Source organism: Pholcus phalangioides, unplaced genomic scaffold (genome assembly GCF_987345545.1).
Source record: "Pholcus phalangioides strain wild (caught in Gottingen) unplaced genomic scaffold, Ppha-v1.0 ptg000008l_1, whole genome shotgun sequence".
NCBI classification, from domain to species: domain Eukaryota; kingdom Metazoa; phylum Arthropoda; class Arachnida; order Araneae; family Pholcidae; genus Pholcus; species Pholcus phalangioides.
This window is the reverse complement of record NW_028301601.1, coordinates 38,774,894-38,797,760: the sequence shown is the minus strand read 5'-3', so window position 1 is coordinate 38,797,760 and position 22,867 is coordinate 38,774,894. Positions and strand designations below refer to the sequence as shown.

Here is a 22,867-nt window from a genome sequence, read left to right as displayed (position 1 = left end):
CATAAGATTTAGAACAAATTTTTCAATACCCACAAAAATAATCGTATTTAATTGTTCAATATAACAGCGGTAAATTAAAAGCTTGGAACAAATTAATCTTGAGTGAAGGTCACTGCATATACAGGCTATCTTAAATTGTTTGCACAGTGAAAAAAAAAAATTTATTTTAGAAACATATTTCCAATTGCAATTTTTTTTCTTCAAATGACGCTATATTACTCAGTGTCTTAAATTTCCCGAGGGGGGTTGTATATATAAAAAACAAACTTATGTTGACCATGTGTGCTGAAACTTCAATCAGTGAAATATGAAACCTGCTCTGAAAAGATTTAAAAAAAATCCATGTTTTCAAGTTTAATATTTATCAAGATATTGATGATGAAAAGTTATGTTCTGGTAACTTATCAATGTGTTGGAAACTTTTGATTGGCTCAAAAAGATTCATTTATATTGTGTATTTTTTAAAATAAAAATGATTTTTAGTTGATATCAAACATCTCATTTCTACTGGGGGAGGGAAGAGTTATAAAAAAAGTTTGTATTTTGATGACCAAGAAGTAAAATAATACAGTAAAAGAAATTCTGTTATAAATATCTTCAACAGATAGAAGTGAATGCACGAAACGATTGTGGTTCCAACTTCAAACCACTGGTTACATAAGGCACGAAAATAAAAAGATGGTTCCTTTGTGAAACATTTTAACTAGGAAGGCATTACTATTAAAATTGTTAACTAACTAATTATTACTAGTGTGAATAATTTCATTTTATAATTTTTGTCACCACAGTCATTTTCTGCACATGAGGGCTAATTAGACAAGGACTTACAATTTGAAATATTGTCCGAGGCTTTCATGACTGGCGTTAAATGACTTGCAAACGGCTTCCGGGATATTTGGCCATGGTCTAGGAGATTTTCTTCCTGACGTTTCGCCCACATCTGTGGCAGGCATCAGCTGAGGTTATTTGGATGTAAGTCTCCGCGGCAAGCAAGAAAGGCTTCATACATCTACTGTTGTCTATTTCAACTAACTTTTCAACATGGAACATCTCAACAACATTCCTCAGAAGTGCAAATAAAGAACAGTAGATGTACGAAACCTTTCTCACTTGTTGCGGAGACTTACGTCCAAATAACCTCAGATGATGCTTGCCACAGATGTGGACGAAACGTGAGGAAGAAAATCTCCTAGACCATGGCCAACTAGCCCGGAAACCGTTCACAAGTCACATGACTTACAATTTATTTCCGATTCCGAATGGCAGTATTTTTTTATACTCACAGAGAGACTGGTGTGCTAACCCCCTTGGTGATATATTTTTTGGGTCATAACAATTACATTTTTACAATTTGTGAACCACATCCCCACTCATCAGCAGTAAATAATGGAAATATTAAAAATATCTCAGGAAATATTTCATTTAAAAATACGAACCCTTTTGATAACTTCTTGGAATAAGGTTGATGATTCATTAATTAAAAGTTTTACCACACCATGACTGTGTGTATATAGAAAGTTAATTTTTATGTACACGGCCTCTCAGGAGATTTATGAGGGTTAAAATAACTGACTTTCTTTGAAACCGAGCACAACTCAGGTTTATTCCATGTATGGCAATTTACTACCTATTGAGTTGTACCGGAAGTGTAAGTGTATGTACCTAAGTCTGAGTGTGGATCCAGTGTTGTGTCTGATTTTTCAGTGCTGCCACCTATATTTCAGAAGTGAGTGAAGTGCAATGATTGAATATTTGTACTGTTTGTAGGCCTGTTGCTCTCTGTGGCGAGACTTTTTTAACAGGAAGATCGGCTCACATTTGCTCCTTGAAGTTGGGAACCACAGAAAAACCAATTTCAGCCGACCATCATTGTGGGGCTCGAACCTGGGTCTCCGCAATGCGAGTCTATCACTATGACCATTTAACTACCACAGTGGCATTAAAACAACTGTCATTTGAAAAAAAAAATATTAATTTTAGAAGTATGTTTTAAGTTAACAGTTGCAGAGATATCCGCTGATCACACAATTCGGGACAGCCTGTATATTATAAAAATCAACTGAATTTTATTTGTTCAATCACAAAGATCTCTAATCAATGATGCAATGATTTCAACTGGCAAAAAAAAAAAAAAAAAAAAATTCAAAATCATTAAAACGGTAATCCATGATTGTGCATAACCATGTGCTTCATACATATAACAGTAGTCCTGATAATTTCTACTTCCTTATTCCCTTGTTACCTAACACAAACTGCTGTGAAATAACACTGCACCAAATATATTAACCTTGATTATACTTATCATGCATTAAAACTCAAAGAGTTTTTGCAACAAAGTTTACATGGAGTTGCGGCTTTATGCATAGCACTTGATTCAACAAACAATCTATGACACTGGACTTTGAAGCCCCAACTGAAGTCACCATCTGATGCATTTTGGCATTTGTTTCTGAATCAATTTTCACGGCACTTGCTTCCTGTGAACCCAGCTACAGAAAAAAATATGTATTAAAAGCGAAGAGGGAATGTTGCTTGGTTCTACCAATTCAGAATGGAATTTTCTATAAAATATATATTAAAAATTTTTGAATTGCTCAAAAAGTGTTTTTCATAAAATTTATAAACACATCCCCCAAAGGTCACAAAAAACAAAACTGAAGCCAGGTGCAGATCCATGGTGGGGGGTGATCCGTGATCAAGAGATCCGTGACCTCTGTTGTTTTATGTTGACAGGCCCTGCAAAGTCAAATCCACAAACTGAAAGATAACAATTCAAAGAGGAATATTGGAAATGACCTCCCACCTGTAAAATACCATCACCACAACTTTCAATGGATGTATTTTCAGAAGAAATATCCCAAGAAATATGTTCAATTGGTTCCAATGAATTAGAACGCCACTTTCTCAAATGAAAACCATGCTCTTTGAAAACACTGATAGGCTGCAAACAAATGTTTATAGCTCTTGTCAAATCATTACAACTGGATAATATATCGTCAGCATACCTGTTGTTCTTAATGACGTCAGCAACAGCTGACAAGCTCTCCTCACAGTTCAAGGCCATGTGATGCAATGAAGGAGGGAAAACGTAAATAATAATTGTGTAAGCGGTGCCATTACAGCTGCATACACAAACAGCATCTGTAAAGTCGTGTCTAAACCCACCTCTTTACTCTTACTTTAAATTTTGTTTGGGGGGGGGGGGCAAAGTAATAGAACAATAGATTTGACCATCTTTTTCCATTTTTTCGGTCATTTTCTTACATTTCGCAGGGAGGCCAGACCCCCCCCCCCATGCCCTTACGCACAAAAAAACTGTTTTCCGTCAAAACAGTCCCACACTGTGGGCTAAAAACAGGTTTTTGAATGGTTCAGCGCAGCGGGTCCGGATCCAGTTTGGTTTCATTTGCATAGTGCATGGTCGAGCTTGCAAAATTTGTGCCGGAAAAAAATCGCCGTAGGAAACAGGGATGAGGGGGGAATCTAGGATTGCTAGACGTCCTTATGTAAAAATAGCTCACAGGGGCGTATGAAAGTTGGGATTGCATTGAATATTCCTGAATTATTAAGGGACTCGACAGCTTCGGGAGGTGGGGGCATGTGACCTGAACCCTCTAGGTTCAAATGTTACTGAGGAGCTATATTTAATGAATTTTGAATTAAAATTTAAAAAAATTGAATTTTCGAGTGATTATTTTTTTATTGTACTACGATTGTTTTCCGGGGGGGGGGGGGGGTAACCCCCCATGGCAAAGCTGAACATTCATCACTACTGACAAGCTTTAAGCCAATGTTGGCATGTCTATGTTTGTATATATACACATACAAATCGTGGATGTCCAGTATTTTGTCCTGTATTTTTTACTCTGATCAAAAATACGGGACAAAATGGTATCTTACAGGTGGGAGGTCATTTCCAATATTCCTCTTTGAATTGTTCTCTTTCAGTTTGTGGATTTGACTTTGCAGGGCCTGTCAACATAAAACAACAGAGGTAACGGATCTCTTTTGACAAAGGAATATATCACTGCTTTTGTATTGTTTGCCTGAAAGCTGTTCATATCAAAGTTGTCAGTGATCTTACACCCAGTGCATTTATTGCAGCCCTTCAATGATTTTGTTCACATGCACTACTAAACATATTTATATTCATTATGCCATAAAATTCATCTATGTAGAAATGTTATGTTCGAGTAGTCGCTATTCAAACTAAAATATATATACACACACACATACACACACATACCATACATACATACAGATGAAAAAAAAGCAGCAGAATATCAAAAGCATCATATAAAGAATTATTTGAAAATGTTCCTAGAATCCTATTTGCTACTTCCTTCTCCTTTGCTCGATAAAAATTAAAGCTCACAGTTAACCGGACAAAACAATGTGCACAAATACAAATTCTTCCGATGTATTCAATAAATGATTTTTTTCCAGCTTTTCAAAAAGTCAAAGTAGCTAAATACTTTTGCAGGGATTAAAAAATTAAATTTATACCAAAAGTATTGAATGTTTCTCTTTGCCATGTTTTGATAACAACTAGGCAAAATAATATGAATAAAATAAGGATCTCGATCAATCAGAGGAAATAAACTCTAAGCTAAACTCGGATACCAGAAACCTCGTTCAATAGCAGTGATCCTTGAATATTTGAAAAAAATTTTATTCAAAGCCCTGACCATGGCCCCCCCACATCCTAGAGTGGGGTCCAGGGTTTAAGCTACGGTTGCATTTTTTGCAAAATGCGAAAGAAAATCGTAGAATGTGAAAGAAGAAATGACCACTTCGCACAAAAATGCTTACAGGAGGTATAAAACGAGTAAGACATCCAACCATCAATCATTACATAGCATTGTAGCATTTTGCTAAAGTTTTTTCCCCAATTTTCACTTTCTTGTGAAAGGAATTTTTTATCCAGCTTAAACCCTGGTGGGGTCCCTAGGCTGAAGTCTATAGTGAGCCCCTAAACCAGACCCAGACGGGCCCCTTTATAGTTAATTTATGGTGTGAAAAACAAAAACGATGAGAATCGTCCCGGGCCCTGTCAGCCCCACCCTTGTCTGGGACATGGAATTGACGCACAAAAACAAAGCAGTTATCAAATAAGTACTACGCACACACAATGACAGCCATTACGCATTGCGGTTGTGAAAAATGCATGTGACCGCTCAAACTTTAAATGGCCGAATGCAATCAGAAAACAGCTAATCTACATCAAAAGGAATTGAATCAAATCATTCATTCGAGCCCCTGTCATGGTCGGGGACGGACGTGTTCTTACACTCCAATCACTGCCGGAGCTTCTCTCTTTCTAGTCGCCGCCATCGACAATGTGCCGACCCACATCATGGCCAGATCAAAGAAAGCCCCCTCCAAGGGAACACAGACCCAGGCTACAACAGCTACTAAAGAGGGACTCTGCTTTCTACATCATTTCCTAGTCAACAATGCTTTCGACTAGGACCTCCTGATAGCGAATCTAGACGTAGTTGAACAGTGTTTACGCAAATTTCATCTCACTTCAGGAAGCTATCTGCCAAACCAGAAATACAGGTGCCTCACTTCTCGATGTCATCAAGACTGACCCATCATTCCAGGACTCTACACAGTGTGCCTGCCCAGATGACCAGACTCTTGCTGACATCCTGAAAGATTACATCCAAAGGCCTGCCTTTGTGGTTCACAAAGCAAAAACCCTCAGAAACCTCTCTTTTTTTCTCCCTCTAGGTTGACTGATCTGGAAAATCTTTCCGAGGTAATCACAGACAAACCGATGGACTTGCTGATTCTAGCCCAGAAGAGACAAGTCAACCATCACTATCATCAAACTCAAGCCATCTCAGATTCGGAACCCTTGATTCCTATTGGCTCTGAGTTCTCATCCGACCAATCGGAGAGCGCGACGGAGCTGTCTCTGCGAATTGCCAGCAAGGGCAACTGGTTCAATATCGATGAACAGCTGTCTCAACTCTGCTCGCATCATTTTCAGGTGAAACTTCACGAGCGAGATATCAAAATTTATTTTCAGGCCAAGGCTGATCTTGACATTGCAAGGAAATGGCTGAAAGAAGAAAGGCTAATCCCAGAGCCAAAAATCAAGAGAAGCAGCTTTTTCGCCGTGCTTCTAAAGGGCCTGGATGGGAAAACGCCCAGATCACAAATTCAACTTGCACTTGAAAAACTGGGTTTTTCAATCAAAAAGGTAAAAATTTTCAGAAAAGCCAGTTCACTCAACCACACAACTTGGAGAATTTCACTCCCAAAGAGTGACTTAGACTTTGAAATTCTAAAACTGGACTCTCTTCACCATCTCACTATTTCCGTCGAAAAATTTGTCAGGAACTTTCATGCTGTCGATTCTCATTTTCCTCATTCCTGTGCTAACCCTTACAGATGCATAAAGTATATGGACAACCACGAGCCCAGACAATGTAGTAAAGTGTGGGGAAAGTATACTCCGACCTGTGTGTTCTGTTTAGGCCCGCACCTGGCGAATTTCAAAAAATTCCCGGAATATTAAAATCTGGAAGGCAAACTCTAAACTCAATTCCAGCTCCCAAAAGACTAAAACAGACATTTCGTTTGAAGTCTTCACCCCCAAGAATCCAGCTTCTCAAACATCTTTCCTTCCAAGATCTGTCGCTCTCAAGTACAAAAAATTCAGAGACAAAATCCAACAGTCTACCGCCAACACCAATGGTCACTCCCGCCACACCAAATGTGGCTAACCAGACGGCAAGTGCTCTGCCATCGAGAGAGCTATCCGCAGACGAGTCTCTAACGACAACAAGCTGCCTTAAAAATTTGAGAGTAAAGCAAAAAAGCAGTCAACAATCTCCATTCTGTCATCTCACTCATGGCAGAAGATCAATTAATGGATGGAGTCTTGTTACAAATCTACCAAGATTTCGTGACTCATGCTGAAAAACTTTGAGAAAGGAGAACTTGATTTCTTTGCTAGGACTTAGCCCTCTGTCTCATATGATAGAGAATTCTATTTAAAATAAGTTCTATTTGCCGGCAGATCCATGTGGGGCCTGCAACTGGCTCTGCTTGGTTCGTACTAATTCATATCAGCTCAGTACTTGCCAACAGGCACTAGACCCGACCAAAGGGACTTCGTTTCTATCCATGGGGGACTCCAAGGTGGTCCCTATGTGGACTCTGCTTGTTTCACCCAATACTTTGTTTAGTATTCACCCATGATCTGCTTGGCATATGCACTGAAAAGGTTGGAAACCACTTTCTTTCAAACTAAGCACAACTCAGGTCGCCATGGGCAATTTACTACCTAGTGAGTTGTGCCGGAAGTGTAACCGTGTACCTAACTGTCTGAGTGCGTCTGTAGTGTTGTGTTTGACTTTTCAGTGCTGCCACCTATACTGCATAAGTGCAGTGAGTGATGTGTTATGATTGAATTACATTTGTATTGTTTGTAGGTCTGTTGCTCTCTGTGGCAAGGCTTTGTAAAGGGGAGATCGGCTCTCATTCGCGCCTTGAACTTGGGAACCACAGAAAACCAACTTCAGCCGACCACCACTGTGGCGACAGTGGGGTTCGAACCTTGTGATGAGAGTCCACTCGATCACCACAGCAGCTGTTGGGAACCACTGCTGGTAATTCAAGCGTCCACAGCTGAACTATGCTCACTACAACAGCTTTTTGTGTTCACGTATACGTTTCAAGGTGATTTAGGTACAGAACACATTACACATTATTCTTTTAATTACTCACGTTTTAGACAATTAATTTGGCTTTTTGTGAACGATTTTAGAAATTAAATTTTTATAACACACCAAACACCTCTCCTAACCCTTTCAAGGACAGACACTTTTTCTAAACCCATAGAAAACAATGTAAACAGATGGTTTCACTATGGGGAACACAGCACCAGAAAGGGTTAAAATGAAAAGAAACACTACAGTAAAACACCCATTTATGATATGCCTATTTACAAATAATACCTTTAACTTCCTCATTTACCTCATATAATTTTCAAACAAGACGATAAAATTAAAAAAATTCATTAAAAATTTCTAGCTTTGTACATTCTATTTATGAAAATTTTTGCATCGGAAACCCATATTCTTTGCCTTGAAATAAAGTTTCCTATACTGCTCTGAGACAGACTCAATAATCCCTCCAGTGATCCTGCATTTTTAAGCCGGTTTTCTTCGAGCATAAACGAGGAAAACTTGTCAGTGCATGTCTATGAGCAGAAGTTTATATTATTTAAATGGGCTTTTTGAATCAACTTGCAGTAATTCGGCAATTTCATTAACCCAGTACTAATATAATTCATATCTCTATTAGCTCCAGAAATATTCAACTTGATCTGCCTTTTTTTTTTGCTATTTTGTTTTTTTCCTCAATATTTTTTTGCAACACTCATATTTTAACCATCCGCACATTCTGCTACTGAAGACAATGTCCTATCTACCGGAGGATTAAACAGGCTATAGCCCAAAGCGACAAGTTCAGAAGGTCGGCAAATTTGAGGAGTGAGTGGCCAAGAAAATTAGAAAAATGGGGGAAGGCGATGAAAATTTTATAACCCTCAATAAATCCATTTCTGCCCAGACAGTGAGTGACCTAGAGAGTTTGCAAGCACGTGAGTGAGCGAAAGAGTGACCTAAAGAGCAAGGGCTCAGTGAGTGGCCATGAGCAACACCCTCTATAGATAAGAAAGCCGCCACACTGCCGACGTCATAACTAGTGATGTACCATGTGGAGGCTGAAGTAGGACAAAGCAGTGAATGATCAATCATGTTTGCACATGTTTTTTATTTGTTGGTGTCAGTGTTTTTAAGTTCGTTAGACAATGTTTTAAAATTTATTTTCGTGTTACATTCCTTTTTAATTTTAATTAATCATGCCTCGTGGATGCCAAAAGATCCCTCTTATTTTAATTTACTGAAGAATAAGATTGATCATCAAAGGCTGGCTTCTATAATCAAGGAAGGACATCAGTGCCGAAAGTTTAAGTATTTTTATTGGATTTATTTTTATCATTACCCGTAAAAATTATGACATTATTTACACAATGAATAAAACAAAATAATTTATATCTATGTTTTAAGTAGTTGAAATATTGTGGGATTTTATATAATTTGTGGAATAGGACTATACAGTATATTTGTGTGTAAATTTTACCTAAATCTATCCGGACAAAAGTATTCATGCGGCATAGAATAATTATTTGTTTTAAAATATGGTGAAACCTTGATATAACGACAATCTGTGAACCAAAAAAAATATACATATATCGTTGTAGACGGCATATCATTATATTGACAGGCATCAGTTTAGCACTAGAGTATAAACATTTCCAAACAAGACTTGAAAAACATCGTTGTAGAGGAATTCATCGTTACATTGAGTATCATTACAACAAGATTTCACTAATTAATTTTTCAAAACTACTTTGATTCTAAAGTACATTGTATTTAAAATTCTGGTAAGTTGGCGAGAAAGAAAAGTCAGCAACAGTATTGAATATTGTATTAATTTTTGGCTTTCGTCAACTTAACATTACTTATCAACTTATACTAAACAATTATTTTTACACCCAAGGACTAGGGTTAGAGTAACTTTTAATCTAATAAAGGGAAGAACTTATTTCATATAGTAGATAAATTAGTGTTTAGTCATGCAGATAACAAAAATGTTACGAGATATAAAAATATGCAATCCTATATAAGAGTAATATTTTTTACTATATTTTCTTACAGGATTTTGTTCTCACTCCCAGTGCCGTTTTAAGGCATGGGCCAACTAGGGCCTCACAAAAATGAGATCTGATTGAAATTTGAGAATTTGCCTGATAAAGGCCTCAGAAAAATCACTTGGCCCATGATGCTCTTAAGACGGCCCTGCTCACTCTAGTATACAACTGCTTGCAGATTCTTGTGGCGACTCAACTATTCTTTACTAGTGCATTATTTACTTTTTGATGGAGAGTGCATTTCTACAGCTATAGTTAAAAGCTTCAACTCCTAACAAGAGTAGCCTTCAAGGAAAAGTTCTATTTTTCGTCTTTGGATATGCTGTTAGTGTAAAAAAAAATTGAGACATGACTAAGAACAACTTTTTTTTTCATTCATATTATCCAACACGAAAATGTTGACGATATTTGAAAGTTAACTTAATGTTGTGTGTTTTTGTCATGATCTGTCATTCAAAAAATTGGGCAAATTTTCATTTTAAGTCAGTACAGTAGAATATCAATTATCCGAACAACTCTGTCAACTGAACACCTTTTCAACCCAACCTAATCTATTTTCAGTCAACGATGCTGAACACAGTTGGTATTTTCTTGGAACTTGAATCCTCTTATCTCCAAACTCGATAGCCTTGTTCTATTGTAGCATAATCCACTTCCAAACAATTATACATACAGTACCTGTGAGCTATAAATGTAAACAATGGCGGATCTGGGTACAGTATATGCAGTTACAAATAGTTGACAGGCAAACAAACGTGTCAGATTTAGCTGGCATCTTTTTTCTCGTCTACAAATTCACCTTAATCCTGTGGGCGTGCCTTAATGAAAGGGGGGCAAGGGTCTTATTGACAACAAAGCAGTTCTTATCACAGTTTTTTTTTGGGGGGGAGGGAGTATCTTTCCTATCTTGCTTAAAACAGATATTTTTCAATCTTTCTTTAGCTTTAACAGTGTCAACACTTTTCGTCTCTCTCAAGTGCAGAATGGTGACGAAACGAAAACGTGTTTTAAACATAAAAAAACTGTGGAAGTAGTGAAAAGATTGAAAGCAGGTGATGGTGGAAATTTGCAACTAAATACGAACTAGGTGTGACAACCCTAAGTGATTAAAAAAAAATTGTGATAAAATAGAAAATTCTGCAGCCAGTTTGAAAACAGCAGATGGACTAAAGTCTCACAAAGGTTTAGAGAGTTATGCCCGTATTTTCATGGTTTTAACGTAACCACTGAAGACGATCCAAATCTTCCAGATTTGAAAGAATGCTAAGATACGCTTCAGAAACTCCCTGTATTCCAGTCCTGTCATGAAAGGAAGTATCGCAGTGGTTGAAAATTGATAGTGACAATCCAGGATAACATTTTTTTACATGACGAAGAAATAATTATGAAAGTGAACGATCAAGTTGATCAGGATGACTGTGAAAGTGTTTTTGTTGCTGAATTTCAATTTATTCCTTTGTGTTATCGAATTAGTTTCGAAATTGATTTTCCAAACTTTTCACTTTTCCGAACACCCTTCGGTCCCGATGTGTTTGGATAATCGATGTTCTACTGTAGAAGAATCTACACAGAGAAAAATTTCTATCACCTGTTTGCAAACTGTTATCAAATAAATGAGAGAAAATAATTTATACTATCAAATAATAGAATAGCATAGACTGTTTGGTACACTCTTATATCTAGTCTGTTTTTATCTAAATAAAGTTGATGACATTTTATGATTAATATGAAAAATATATACACATATAAAAACCTTAATGAAATGCTTTCATGAAAATGTCAAACTAACAAAACTAGGCAAGTTTACATTCCTATTTTTCATTCATATACATGATCTCGAAGGCAATTTGAAATGTGCTTTAAATGTAAAAGAATCCGATAGTGACAGTCTTAATCACTGTGCCCGAGTGGCATGGTGGTAAGATGCTCGTCTACCATTATGAAGGTTGTTGTCAGGGTCCCAGGTTCGAACCCAAGGGAGGATATAGATAAGATATTTTCCCTAACGAACTCGAGGCGACCACCGATAGACAGCGCCTTCCTTCACTTCCAACCCATCTCACTAATGGCAGTAAATTGCAATATAGCGATACGGCCAGAGTTGGTGTTTGGTGAAGTAGTAGTAGTCTTAATCACTTATTCGATGTATGTGAGGATATTTCGAATGAATTGCTAGTTTATGTTGAAGACAAACAAAAACAATAGCTTTTGTAAAAGAGAAAATCCATTTGATTAAATATACTTGAAATCTCTACGTAACTGTTCAACATATTTTGTGTGTGTTCACTTCACTCAATATGTTCCCATGCATACAGATATTTATTAATAGTTAACCTGCAGTAATTCCTCATGCACAAATTATTCGAACAATAATTTCTGATAATATCGTCAATCCTAGTGCAGAGCAATCTGATTACCAATCACTACTGTATGTAGAAGTTTATTACTTGAATCAATCAGACAAAAAGTGAAGTTTCTAATGGATGAAATTAATCTCAAACCATTCCTTGATTTTAAGGGGGGGGGAGTCTATGAGCAGGGTTGATCTGATTTTTCCCAACCCAAAGAAACCTGGCAGGTTTTTTCGGAAAAAAAAGGTGAAAAATCCAAAAAACCCAACAAAAAAAATAGACCTTAAAACTATTCACTCGCAAATAGTATACTTTCTAATGATGTTATTGCATTGTCATACTCTATCTCAAAAGAAATACATAAATAAATCAGTATATATTCAATGCTATTTAAATTATATTTCTTATTATATTTTAAATGTCTTTTAAAAGTAATGAAAATAAACATTTTCATGAATGTTTTCTAACTCTCACAACCAATCTCTTTCAATAACACCTTTCGATTTGAGTGATCTTTCACTATTTTTTGCACTTTCACTAATATTTCTTTGCTTTTTCACATCCAAGTTTGTTTCTCAGTTTTGACCATACTAGTCCAGAAGTAGAAAAAAATATGCTCAATTGATGCAGATGTGGATGTAATTGAATGCAGGTCTTCCAAAAATTTTCAAAAGTCTGCATTTAAAATCTTATTTCTTTGTATTGCAATGCATAATTTTCCACCACTTTTTTACTTCAACTGATCACGTTTTGTGAAAACATTTTTTTTGTTCAGAAATGTGCATCTTCTATTTGAAACATATGTAGTGCAATAACAAATTCTGTATTCAGTTTTTTGATCCATTGTTCAGCGGAATCTTCTTGTTCCTTAGTTAATCTTTTTCTTCTCAAAGCAGGATCAATCATATTTGCAAGGAAATGAAATGGAGTTAGCGCTTTTCCAAAGCTATGTGCAACACACTCCTTATACGAAGATAATTCTTTACTTTCCAATACATCTAGCCATATTTGTACTCTCTGTCCAAAAGTACAGCCATCTCTAGGGCTTTACCAATACTCGATAACTGCACTTGCAAGTTGACACATCTATATATATATAAAATTGATTTTCTGTGTGTCTGTATGTTCTCCATACAAATCTACAATTTTAGATCGATCGTCACCAAATTTTACATATATACCAAATGAGACTCATACGGGAGCCTTACCCAGCTCTCCCTCCATCGCCCTTGAAACTATTCTTAAGCTACCACCTCTGAGATGGTACCTACAAGGAGAAGCTTTTAAAACCATTTATAGGATGGAAAGAAATGGTACAATCGACCTTATATGGGATACAAACCTTCTTTCAAGAATCATCTTGACAGCTGTCTACTGGGAAAAGTGGACATCCCCTCTCTACTAATGCCAAAAGGCTCCTGTTCCAAAACAAAAAATTTCACTAAATGCTTCACTATCCACATACCCAGGAGAAATGAAGTTGCTCACATAATTGATAACATCTCAAAAGAAGTTATTGAGTGCTACACTGATGGCTCTAGGATTACTGATACTGGGACTGGAGCAATTTTCTGCATCTTTGAAGTGGATCACGACTACCATAAGATAGGTTTGTATCTAGGCAAAATGACCACAGTCTTTCAAGCTGAAGTATTAGCAATAGCCATACAGGCTGAATGTCCGATTTCTAAAGGATATCATGGCAAACAAATTATTATCTTCTCTGACAGGCAAGCAGCACTATATTGGCTCTTGACAACTTCAAGTTTCAACTATGTGTAAAATACTGCACTGACATGCTGGATAACTTGGCAGCATTGGGTAACAACATCAACCTTTACTGGGTTCCTGGTCATGTAAATTTCCAGGGAAATGAACTCGCAGACCAGATAGCCTAGCCAAAGAGGCAGTGAACCTGAAGCTATCTGGACTTGAATGTCAACCATCAAAGGAGATGTCAAACAATGGATAGAAGACAAACATTTGCGGCAATGAAACTCAAGGCAGGACAGGCCAAGCTGGTCTTGGGAACATTGCCAAAAAACTCATCTCATTGAACAGGAAATAAATTTGACATAATCATCATCAGCATCGCTTTCAGGGTCAGGAAAAGGGTGATCCTCATAGAAATAAGTGTCAAAATTACTGATTTTACTGTAGAAATGCGGAAATTTGGTGGGGTTTTCTGTCATATCAATAACTTTAAAAATTGTATAGAATTCTCCATTTTTAAAATATTGAGTTTGCTTAGAGATATACGAAGCCCAGGAGATTAAATATGAAGTAATTAGCCAGACCTACTTTTGAGTTGGATATCCCTGCAATAACATTGATTTCAACTGTTTATTTATATCCTATCAAGCACGAAAATTAATGTCTATATTGTCTTTTGATATTCAACTGCATAAATTCATGTGGGTTAAGACATTTTAAAATGAATTATGGACCCGTAAAAAAGTACATCGAAAAAATTCCACAGCTTTAATTAAGCATTTTTGAAAGTTGAAACAGGCAGATGGATAACTTGAAATTCAGGAGGGGGCAGGGGTCGAAATACCTAACGCCCCCTTAAAAAATGAAAAAAATATATATTCATTTCTATGTTTCTTTAAATCTAGATTTGTTTATTTCATGAGTCGCGCAGGAAGTCGTCCTATTGGTTAACTTAGACACAGTTTGCATGTCCCTCAAAGAAAGAGGGAGATATCACGTGATCCAAAAAAGTCTCATTAAAGAAAACCCGGGCAACGCCGGGTATTATAGCTAGTTCTTTATATAATTCTTTGTTATCTAATACTTTAAATTTCTACTTCCCAATACTTTAAATTTCTTTATGTTCAATGGATATTTCTATGTATTTTTGGTAATTATGGATGAATGAAGATTCATAAAATGGGATTAACAGCCAAAAGCAAGAACATGTGGATGGTTTTGGACAATTATGTCACAAAAATTTTCATTTTGTTTTTCGTTATCAAATGGGAGCCTCACAAATAATGTACATTTATTTTGCATAATTTTTCTCTTAAGGGCCCCCTCAAGAAAATGCCTGCCTCGAGAAGGCACACTATGGCCCTGGAACATATGTAAATATTGATGAAAATCTTTAAATACGCATCGAGAAAAATGTAACAGATATTGTAGCTGAACTTTGGAAAATAAAAAACATGTTCGATGATGAAACAGATGAAGAATTACTGCCTGCAGAAGAAAAGGTCATGGATTAAATCGACCCATTAAAAATTTTGCATCAGGACTAGAAAGTACAACAGACAGAAATTTCCAATTTCTATCTTCTTTGGAGAAAAGGATCCCTTTTTTATTCAAGGATAATGCCACTCTCTGGTATCCATATACAAAGGTTTTTTACAGCTGGCTGATGCAAAGATATATTTAGGAAAAAAAGGAAATTCAACCATCCTTGCGGGGAATTCAACCCATGTCCTTTCACTTGAATGTCCTAGACCACAAGTGCAATGAATATCTAAATCTTTCTGTGGAGCTCGTGTGCACTGAATGGGACCATACATGGACGGTTGGACCAACTCAGGCCAAAGCTCACACCAAACACGAGCTCCAGGGAAAGATTGAGATATTCGTTGCCTTTGTAATCTAGTGGTTTAGAGCGTTCACCCGCAAAGTGAAAGGACATGGGTCATTACATTCCCGCCCGTAAAGTATCCATTGGCCTGGACGGTCCTAATCAGGTGTAATTTTTCTTCATAAAAATGTTCTGGCTCAGATTCTTTTTGACCCTTCCACCAGAGCTTTGATCATACCTTACTTCTGGGCAGGGTGGTGATTAGATTCCCAGTGCAGGTATCTGTCCCTGTGCATTTTTTTATGGTAAACCTCGTGACCAAAACATCTAGAAACGGAAGGGTCGCCCCCTTCTTTCTCCATTGTGAATTTGATGTTATGATGTTAATTGATGATGTTCCTAGATGATGATCCACTGATGTTCCTAGTTGACCTGTTCAAGTGAAATAGGAACTCAAGTTTTTCCTTTCTGTGACCACATATAACAAATGTGTCATCCATATACCGAAACCAGGTTGACGGCTGGTATTGTGCTGTCACCAAAGCTTGGGCCTCGAATCTTTTCATATTAAAGTTAGCTACGACCGGGCTGCCTATCGCCACCCCTTCAGTTTCTTCATAATATTCACCATTCCAACTGAAATATGTAGTTGTGAGACAAGCATGGAGAAGGTCCACAATATCTTTTGTAAACAGTTGGCTGATCTGATCCATGACATCTCTTAGCGGTACATTTGTGAAAAGTGATGTGATATCAAAAACTGACTAATATTTCGTTGTGCTGAAACACTATATATAATATTTTCTCTAAAATGTTTGGAGTCCCTGATGAAGTTTTCCGTTCCACTGATGTGTGTCATCAGCATCGTTGCCAGGTGTTTTGCAAATGAATATGTAGGAGATCCAATGCTGCTCACTATAGGCCGTAGAGGAAATTCTGGCTTGTGCACTTTTGGCAATCCATAAATGCGTGGTAGAACTGCCTCTGATTTAAACACAGTCTTCTTGATGTCTTCTATAAGAGAGGATGATTTAACGAGCTGGTTTATCTGATGAAGTATCTGTTGCGTCGGATACCTCTTTAGTTTTCTGTATGTGGCTGGGTCCAACAGGTTCCACATCTTCTCTTCATAATCTTCAGATTTTAAGATGACTGTGGAGCTTCCCTTGTCCGCCGGCAGCACCAAGATGTTCTTATCAGATTTCATATTTGTTGTCTTTGCCGTTCACCTGGAAAGTGAAAGGATGTGGATTTTCCTAAATATATCTTTGCACCAGCCAGCCGTTAAAAACCTTCGTATCCTTTCTTTAACCACTAATTCCATTCAAACAAAAAAACTTCTTTATTTTTCACTGAAAAAACAATGGCATTTTTTTGCCAACCTCACACAGAATATTTTATTTTAATCTATGATGTTCCAAAACTGCCATATGAGATGACAATATGTTAGTTTCCCATAACCCCAGAGTTGGTCTGATTTTGCTCAACCTGAAAAAACCCAACATGAACGCCAGGTGCTCTGCCACCGGACTTATCCTGTTGCAGAGATCTCTTCCAGCCCAGCTTCGTGGTAGAGTCTGGAACAAAGTGAGTGCACCTAACAGTCTTAGTGTGTTACTAGTGTTGTGCTTGATATTTCAGTGCTGCCAACCCAACAAAAGTATACCCCGAAAACTGCACTAACTTAAAAAACCCAACAGAAAGTATACCCAGAAAACTGCACTAACTTGCAAACAGTATACTTTCTAATTATGTTATTGCATTGTCATACTCTATCTCAAAAGAAATGCATAAATAAATCTGTGTATTCAATGCTATTTAGTTTGTAGGGGTTAGAAAACCCCTTGAAAAACCCCATTAAAAATTATACCTTAAAACTTCAATTACTTGCAAACAGTATGCTTTGCAATGTTAATGCATTGCCATACCTTTGTGGGGCCACATATAGAGTATGATTTCATTGCATTGTCTATATAAATGTATACTCTGCAACCCCCCCCCCCCCCACAAGGGTGGGGCTTGCAGGACTCCAGCCTGGATTATATTTCTTCCCATTATATTTTAAATGTCTTTTTTTCACACGTAAAGAAAATAAACATTTTCATGAATGTTTTCTAACTCACAATTACCAATCCTTTTCAATAACACCTTTTGATTTGAGTGATCTATACACTTTCACTAATTTCTTTGCTTTTTTACTGTTTGTTTCTCAGTTTTGACCATACTAGTCCAAAAGTAGAAAAAATTTGCTCAATTCATGCAGATGTGGATGTAATTGAATGCAAGTCTTCCAAAAATTTTCAAAAGTCTGCATTTAAAATCTTATTTCTTTGTCTTGCAATGCATGATTTTCCACCACTTTTTCACTTCAACTGATCACGTTTTGCAAAATTTTTTTTGTTCCTAGATAGAAATGTGCGTCTTCTATTTGAAACATCTGTAAGGCAATAACAAATTCTGAATTCAGGTTTTCGATCCATTGTTCAGCGGAAGCTTCTTGTTCCTCTCAAAGCAGGATCAGTCATATTTGCAAGGAAATGAAATGGAGTTAGTGCTTTTTCAAAGTGATGTGCACCATACTCCTTATACGAAGATAATTCTCTACTTTCCAATACATATAGCAATATTTCTACTGTCTGTCCAAGAGTACAGCTATCTCTGTAAATTATCTAGGGCTTTATCAATACTCGATAACTGTACTTGCAAGTTTATGCATTCTCTATATAATCCTTTGTTATCTAAAAACATACAATACTTTTTTCAATTTCTTCTTTATGTTCAATGGATATTTCTACGTATTTTTAGTAATTATGGATGAATGAAGAAAGGCAAGCTTCTTCAGAATTCCACCTTGTTTCATTAGGTAATTGTGGCTTTTGTCCATCTTTTCCATAAGCCACCCAAGTGGTCTATGGTGTTGTCTAAAATATTTTTGTATTTCTACTACATATTTTACATTTTTAGGGGTGATATCTTTAACAAGATTATTCATAAAATGGGCTGAGTAGCCAAAAGCAAGGACACATGGATGGGTTAGGACAATTATGTCAAAATTTTTTCATTTTGTTCTAGTTATTGCAACAAACAGCAAAAACACTTATTATACTCTTGCTTGATAGTATCCATAGCCCTTTCAGCTATTTCAGCACAGAATTCTGCTGTTTTCTTGTGTGAGCTGCATTCGACAGCATCTATTAAGTGGGTGCTCTTGCCAGTGTGGATACTCATTGCGATGGAGTCAACATTTGCATTTGACCAACCATCCAACATCAGTGATGTTGAATTTTTCATTTCTTCTGCCATTAGAATATCAACAGTTTTATCTGCCTCATCTCATATTGATCCAGCTAATTTCTTCCTATTAGGAGGGATATAACCCGGATGGAAAGCATTAACCATTTCTCTTAAATGCATCACTATCGGCTAAATTGAAGGGTATATTATTAGCATAAAAAAATTTGGATACTTTTCGATCAAGAACTAACCTCTGGCGGTCACTTGTTTTAACAATAAATTGTCCTATTGGCCTTTAGGTTTTGTTGTTCCACCATCCACAATAGTATTTGAAAACTTTCGCATGTAGAAACATTATTGTCAAGAGGTTGCTTTCTTTTCAATGAAGTAGATGTCTCTTCACTGCATGAAGATTCCTTATCAGTGTTTGATGAACACAAAAACAAGGAATGAGCTTCCGATTTCTTGCATTTATTCACATGAGCGCGGATTCTTTCCACTTTTGCACTAACTATGGTATTGCAAAACTTACAAGTCACTTGCCATTTGTTATCAGTTTTATTCACCATAGTCCATTCAATGGACTGTTTTCCTCCCAGAACCTTCAGTATTTGGCATGGCTGACAAAATTTTACCACCGAAATTTACACTTCTCTCAAAGTAAAATTTTAGAACTTGGATAGTTTATATACACAACTTGTCTAGCTAAGCAGCACAAAGAAATGGTGAAATGCTGTATCCAGGAGGGAAAACATCCATTATCTTCCATTATTTTGAGGGGACTGGACTTCAGATATTGGTAAAACTGGTCAAAGTAGTTTGAATAGGGAAAGGGAGATAATGCTGAAGAAAAGTCTAAAGAATTTTCATTAGTGCAATTTGTGTATATATATATATCGTAAACTCTATCCAATAAGAGATCAGATGGCTTGCACTTGGTTCTTTACAACTTAACAGGTGCAATAAATTTTTTCTAGAATGTTTCCCTTTCCCTCTTAAAGGAAAGAAAGTGTTGCAAACAAATACAAAAACTAAAATTATCTAAATACAACTTATTTAGCATTAAGGTAAAGCAAAGGTATATATCTAGAAAAAAATTAACTCTTAACCTACACTATTTTTTCAGAGAATAAGATTGATGTGTTTCAGAATTTTTTAGTTGCTTACAAATAATTTGTTAGGATTTTTGTTTTTTAATTATAATTCTAATAAACTGCTATACCATTTCTTATTATTATTTGGGAACAGTGTTTCTCCACTAGGTGTTTGAACTCTGGTTGCATTTTAAGCACATACTAAATCAGCTAAAATTTTTATCAATATTGATTTAATGTTCTGTAATAATTTTCAAAAACTACCCAGTCTAAATATATTTATTTACAGCATATATAACTTTCTTTTCTTATGTTTCAATATCAAAAACCCTGAAAAAACCCGGGTTTTTTCCAACCCTGCATAAACCTGCGGAAAAATTTACAAATCCTTAAAAATAGAAAAGGAAATATTTTGTGTTATTCAAATGAGTAATTATGTAGCAAACATTAATTAAGAATTAATCAAGTAATCAATTTTCTTGATTGAACTCGTCTGAATAACTAAAATTAGGTTCGTTCTTCATGAACACATAAATAGGGAGGCAGGAATCATTAAATGGAGTAAGCCATGGCTGCACTGAGTTTATGATTTTTGCTCTCCCAAGAGCGACTCATTAACAAGATTTGACTGTGTACCATTTTCTTTTTTCGAGAAAAATTTCTCTCCACATCCTGAAAAATCGTACTAAAACAAAATAAAAGTTACAATATATTATGCTGAATTATACAAAACTTACTGAAGATTCAAATTCTTTAAACTGACTCTCTTTCAACTCGCGGTATTTTATAACTTCGGCTTGGGCCTCTTCTTTTGCTTGCTTCAGGCGAGAAGCTTTGCCTGCATAATATCATTATTAAACAAAAATTAATACCACAATGATTTAAAATTATCAATTAATATTTCCAGATGAAAAAAATAAATTTAAATTAGGAGTTTATCCAAACAAAATTTTACAGATAAACTTGATCAATTTAGCATAGTTGTCTCACCATTCATTAGCCATTGATTCAAATAACCCAGGACAGGAACTGGGGGGGGGGGGGCAGGTTTAGGCTGGAACAAAGCACATCCAAAAATAAGATTTTGAAGTGGTGAAGACGGCAAAAATCTTGGTCCTGAACCACTATAATTGATTACCCCTATGTAAGTTATAATTAAAAAAAACTTCAGCGCCTGACCATGTTCTCTTCTCATTTTTCATTTTGAGAAATGATATAGTCGCCAATGTTTGTGCTACCCCTATCTTCTTAACCTGGCAGCACATGCATTTTGAAATTTCGACTAGAGGACAGGAGTGAGGTCTATAGGTCCTCATCGTTAGCGATACTATTTAAAGATCAGAAAAATAGTTTTATTCTCTTAAATCTAAAAAACACCCATTCAAACTCATCCACATTTTTCTCTATTTAAACAGCTTCCCTCACTAGCTATGCCACCTTGTAACATGTTGGAGTCTTAAAAATCACTTATCAGTGTTAATTACTTACTTAAATTACTCATCGTATTTTAGAGTTTTGGTGTAGAAAAAATACTTATCTATGGCTTCCAAACTGAAATCTAATACAGTTGGATTTAGTCTTTGTTAAAATCAGCAATTGGTTATGAAGCAAACTTTTGGGCTATTAAAAAAATCATGTGTAAACCATGTACACAGACTTACTAGATCCCAATTTGTTTTAATCATGAAATTCATTTATGATCAAAATGACACTTTACGCCAATGACACAAAAAAGATAATTGTACCGGATCAGTAAACCCCCAGATTCTATGTTTTGATATCGCAGGTAACAAAATGAAAAACAAAATTTTTCTATCACAATTCATTTGTTCATGTGAATTAAGGGAAACCTCTCTAGGACAATATAATCATAGTGCAATAAAAAATAATCACTCAAAAAACAAAATTTTTAATTTTAATTCAAAGTTCACTAAAAATGGCACCTCAGTTGCACTGGAACCTATAGGGTTCAGGCCATGTGAGCCCTACCTACCAAAACAACATTATGAGGTTGTCTAGTCCCTTAATAATGCATGAATATTCAATGCAATCCCAACCCGCATACACCCTCGTGGGTCGTATCAAAGCCTCTACCGTCTGCATACATCGTATCGTACTTGGCAACTAAAAATTAAGTTACCAACTAAAGCGCTTGCGTCGTGTAAACGGGCCTTTAGTTGGCAAGTGCACAAGTGATTTAGTTGGTAAGTGAATACGAACGGTTCTATTTTTTCCGGTTAAGTAGACCTATGCGCATGCGCCAGTGGGCGTTGTTGGATTGCTTCCCTTCTTTTTTTTCCCCCCTCCATGCACGTGCGGGAACCGGTTGTTCCAACGCTATATGCAAATCGGCGGCGGCGTGTTCTCCTGGTTTTTTCTCTATATGTGAGATGTCTGTTTTTTTTCATGTATGTATGTATGTCGGGATTCGATTGTCTCCCCCTTTTGATTGCCGGCCGTATTTTCTGATGAACGTAAATGATCTTTTTTTTGCAACTTTTATAGAATAAAAGTTAGAGTTTAAAATGAACTTCCGATCGTTGTTTTTCTTTCTTCAGCTCAGTCGACACGCTCTGCCCCCAACAAGGGTTATGGGCCCAGAGCCCGTTTTGGACTGAGTTGTTGAAATTAGGGACTTGAAAAATTTTGAAAATGACGTCGGATGGTAGCATCTTTGCTTATTCGAAGTTGAATAAGGACAATTATCGTCATTGGAAATTCAACACAAAGATGTTGCTGATGAACCAAGGACTGTTTGGTTTTGTGGATGGTTCTGAACCCGAGCCTTCATCGGAAGCTACACGGAAAGAAATATCGCAATTCAACGCAAAGAGGGATAAAGCGCTCTCAGTCATATGCCTGAGCATAGAGGATGAATTGAAAAACCTCTTATTAGAAACCACAGATCCGAGAA

At 36.4% G+C, this 22,867-nt stretch overlaps 1 protein-coding gene across 1 annotated transcript in view; it reads right to left on the bottom strand.

The window, feature by feature from the left end:
* Positions 1 to 667: 667 nt before the first annotated feature.
* LOC149084267 (V-type proton ATPase subunit G-like) overlaps positions 668 to 22,867 on the bottom strand; it is a 35,204-nt gene continuing 13,004 nt past the window's right edge. The window contains exons 2-3 of the mRNA XM_089234636.1: positions 20,691 to 20,791; positions 668 to 2,489 (exon numbers count right to left, since the gene is read on the bottom strand). Of these exons, the coding sequence (XP_089090762.1) occupies positions 2,316 to 2,489; positions 20,691 to 20,791 (275 nt within the window). The 3' untranslated portion in view covers positions 668 to 2,315. The remainder of the gene's footprint in view (positions 2,490 to 20,690; positions 20,792 to 22,867) is intronic.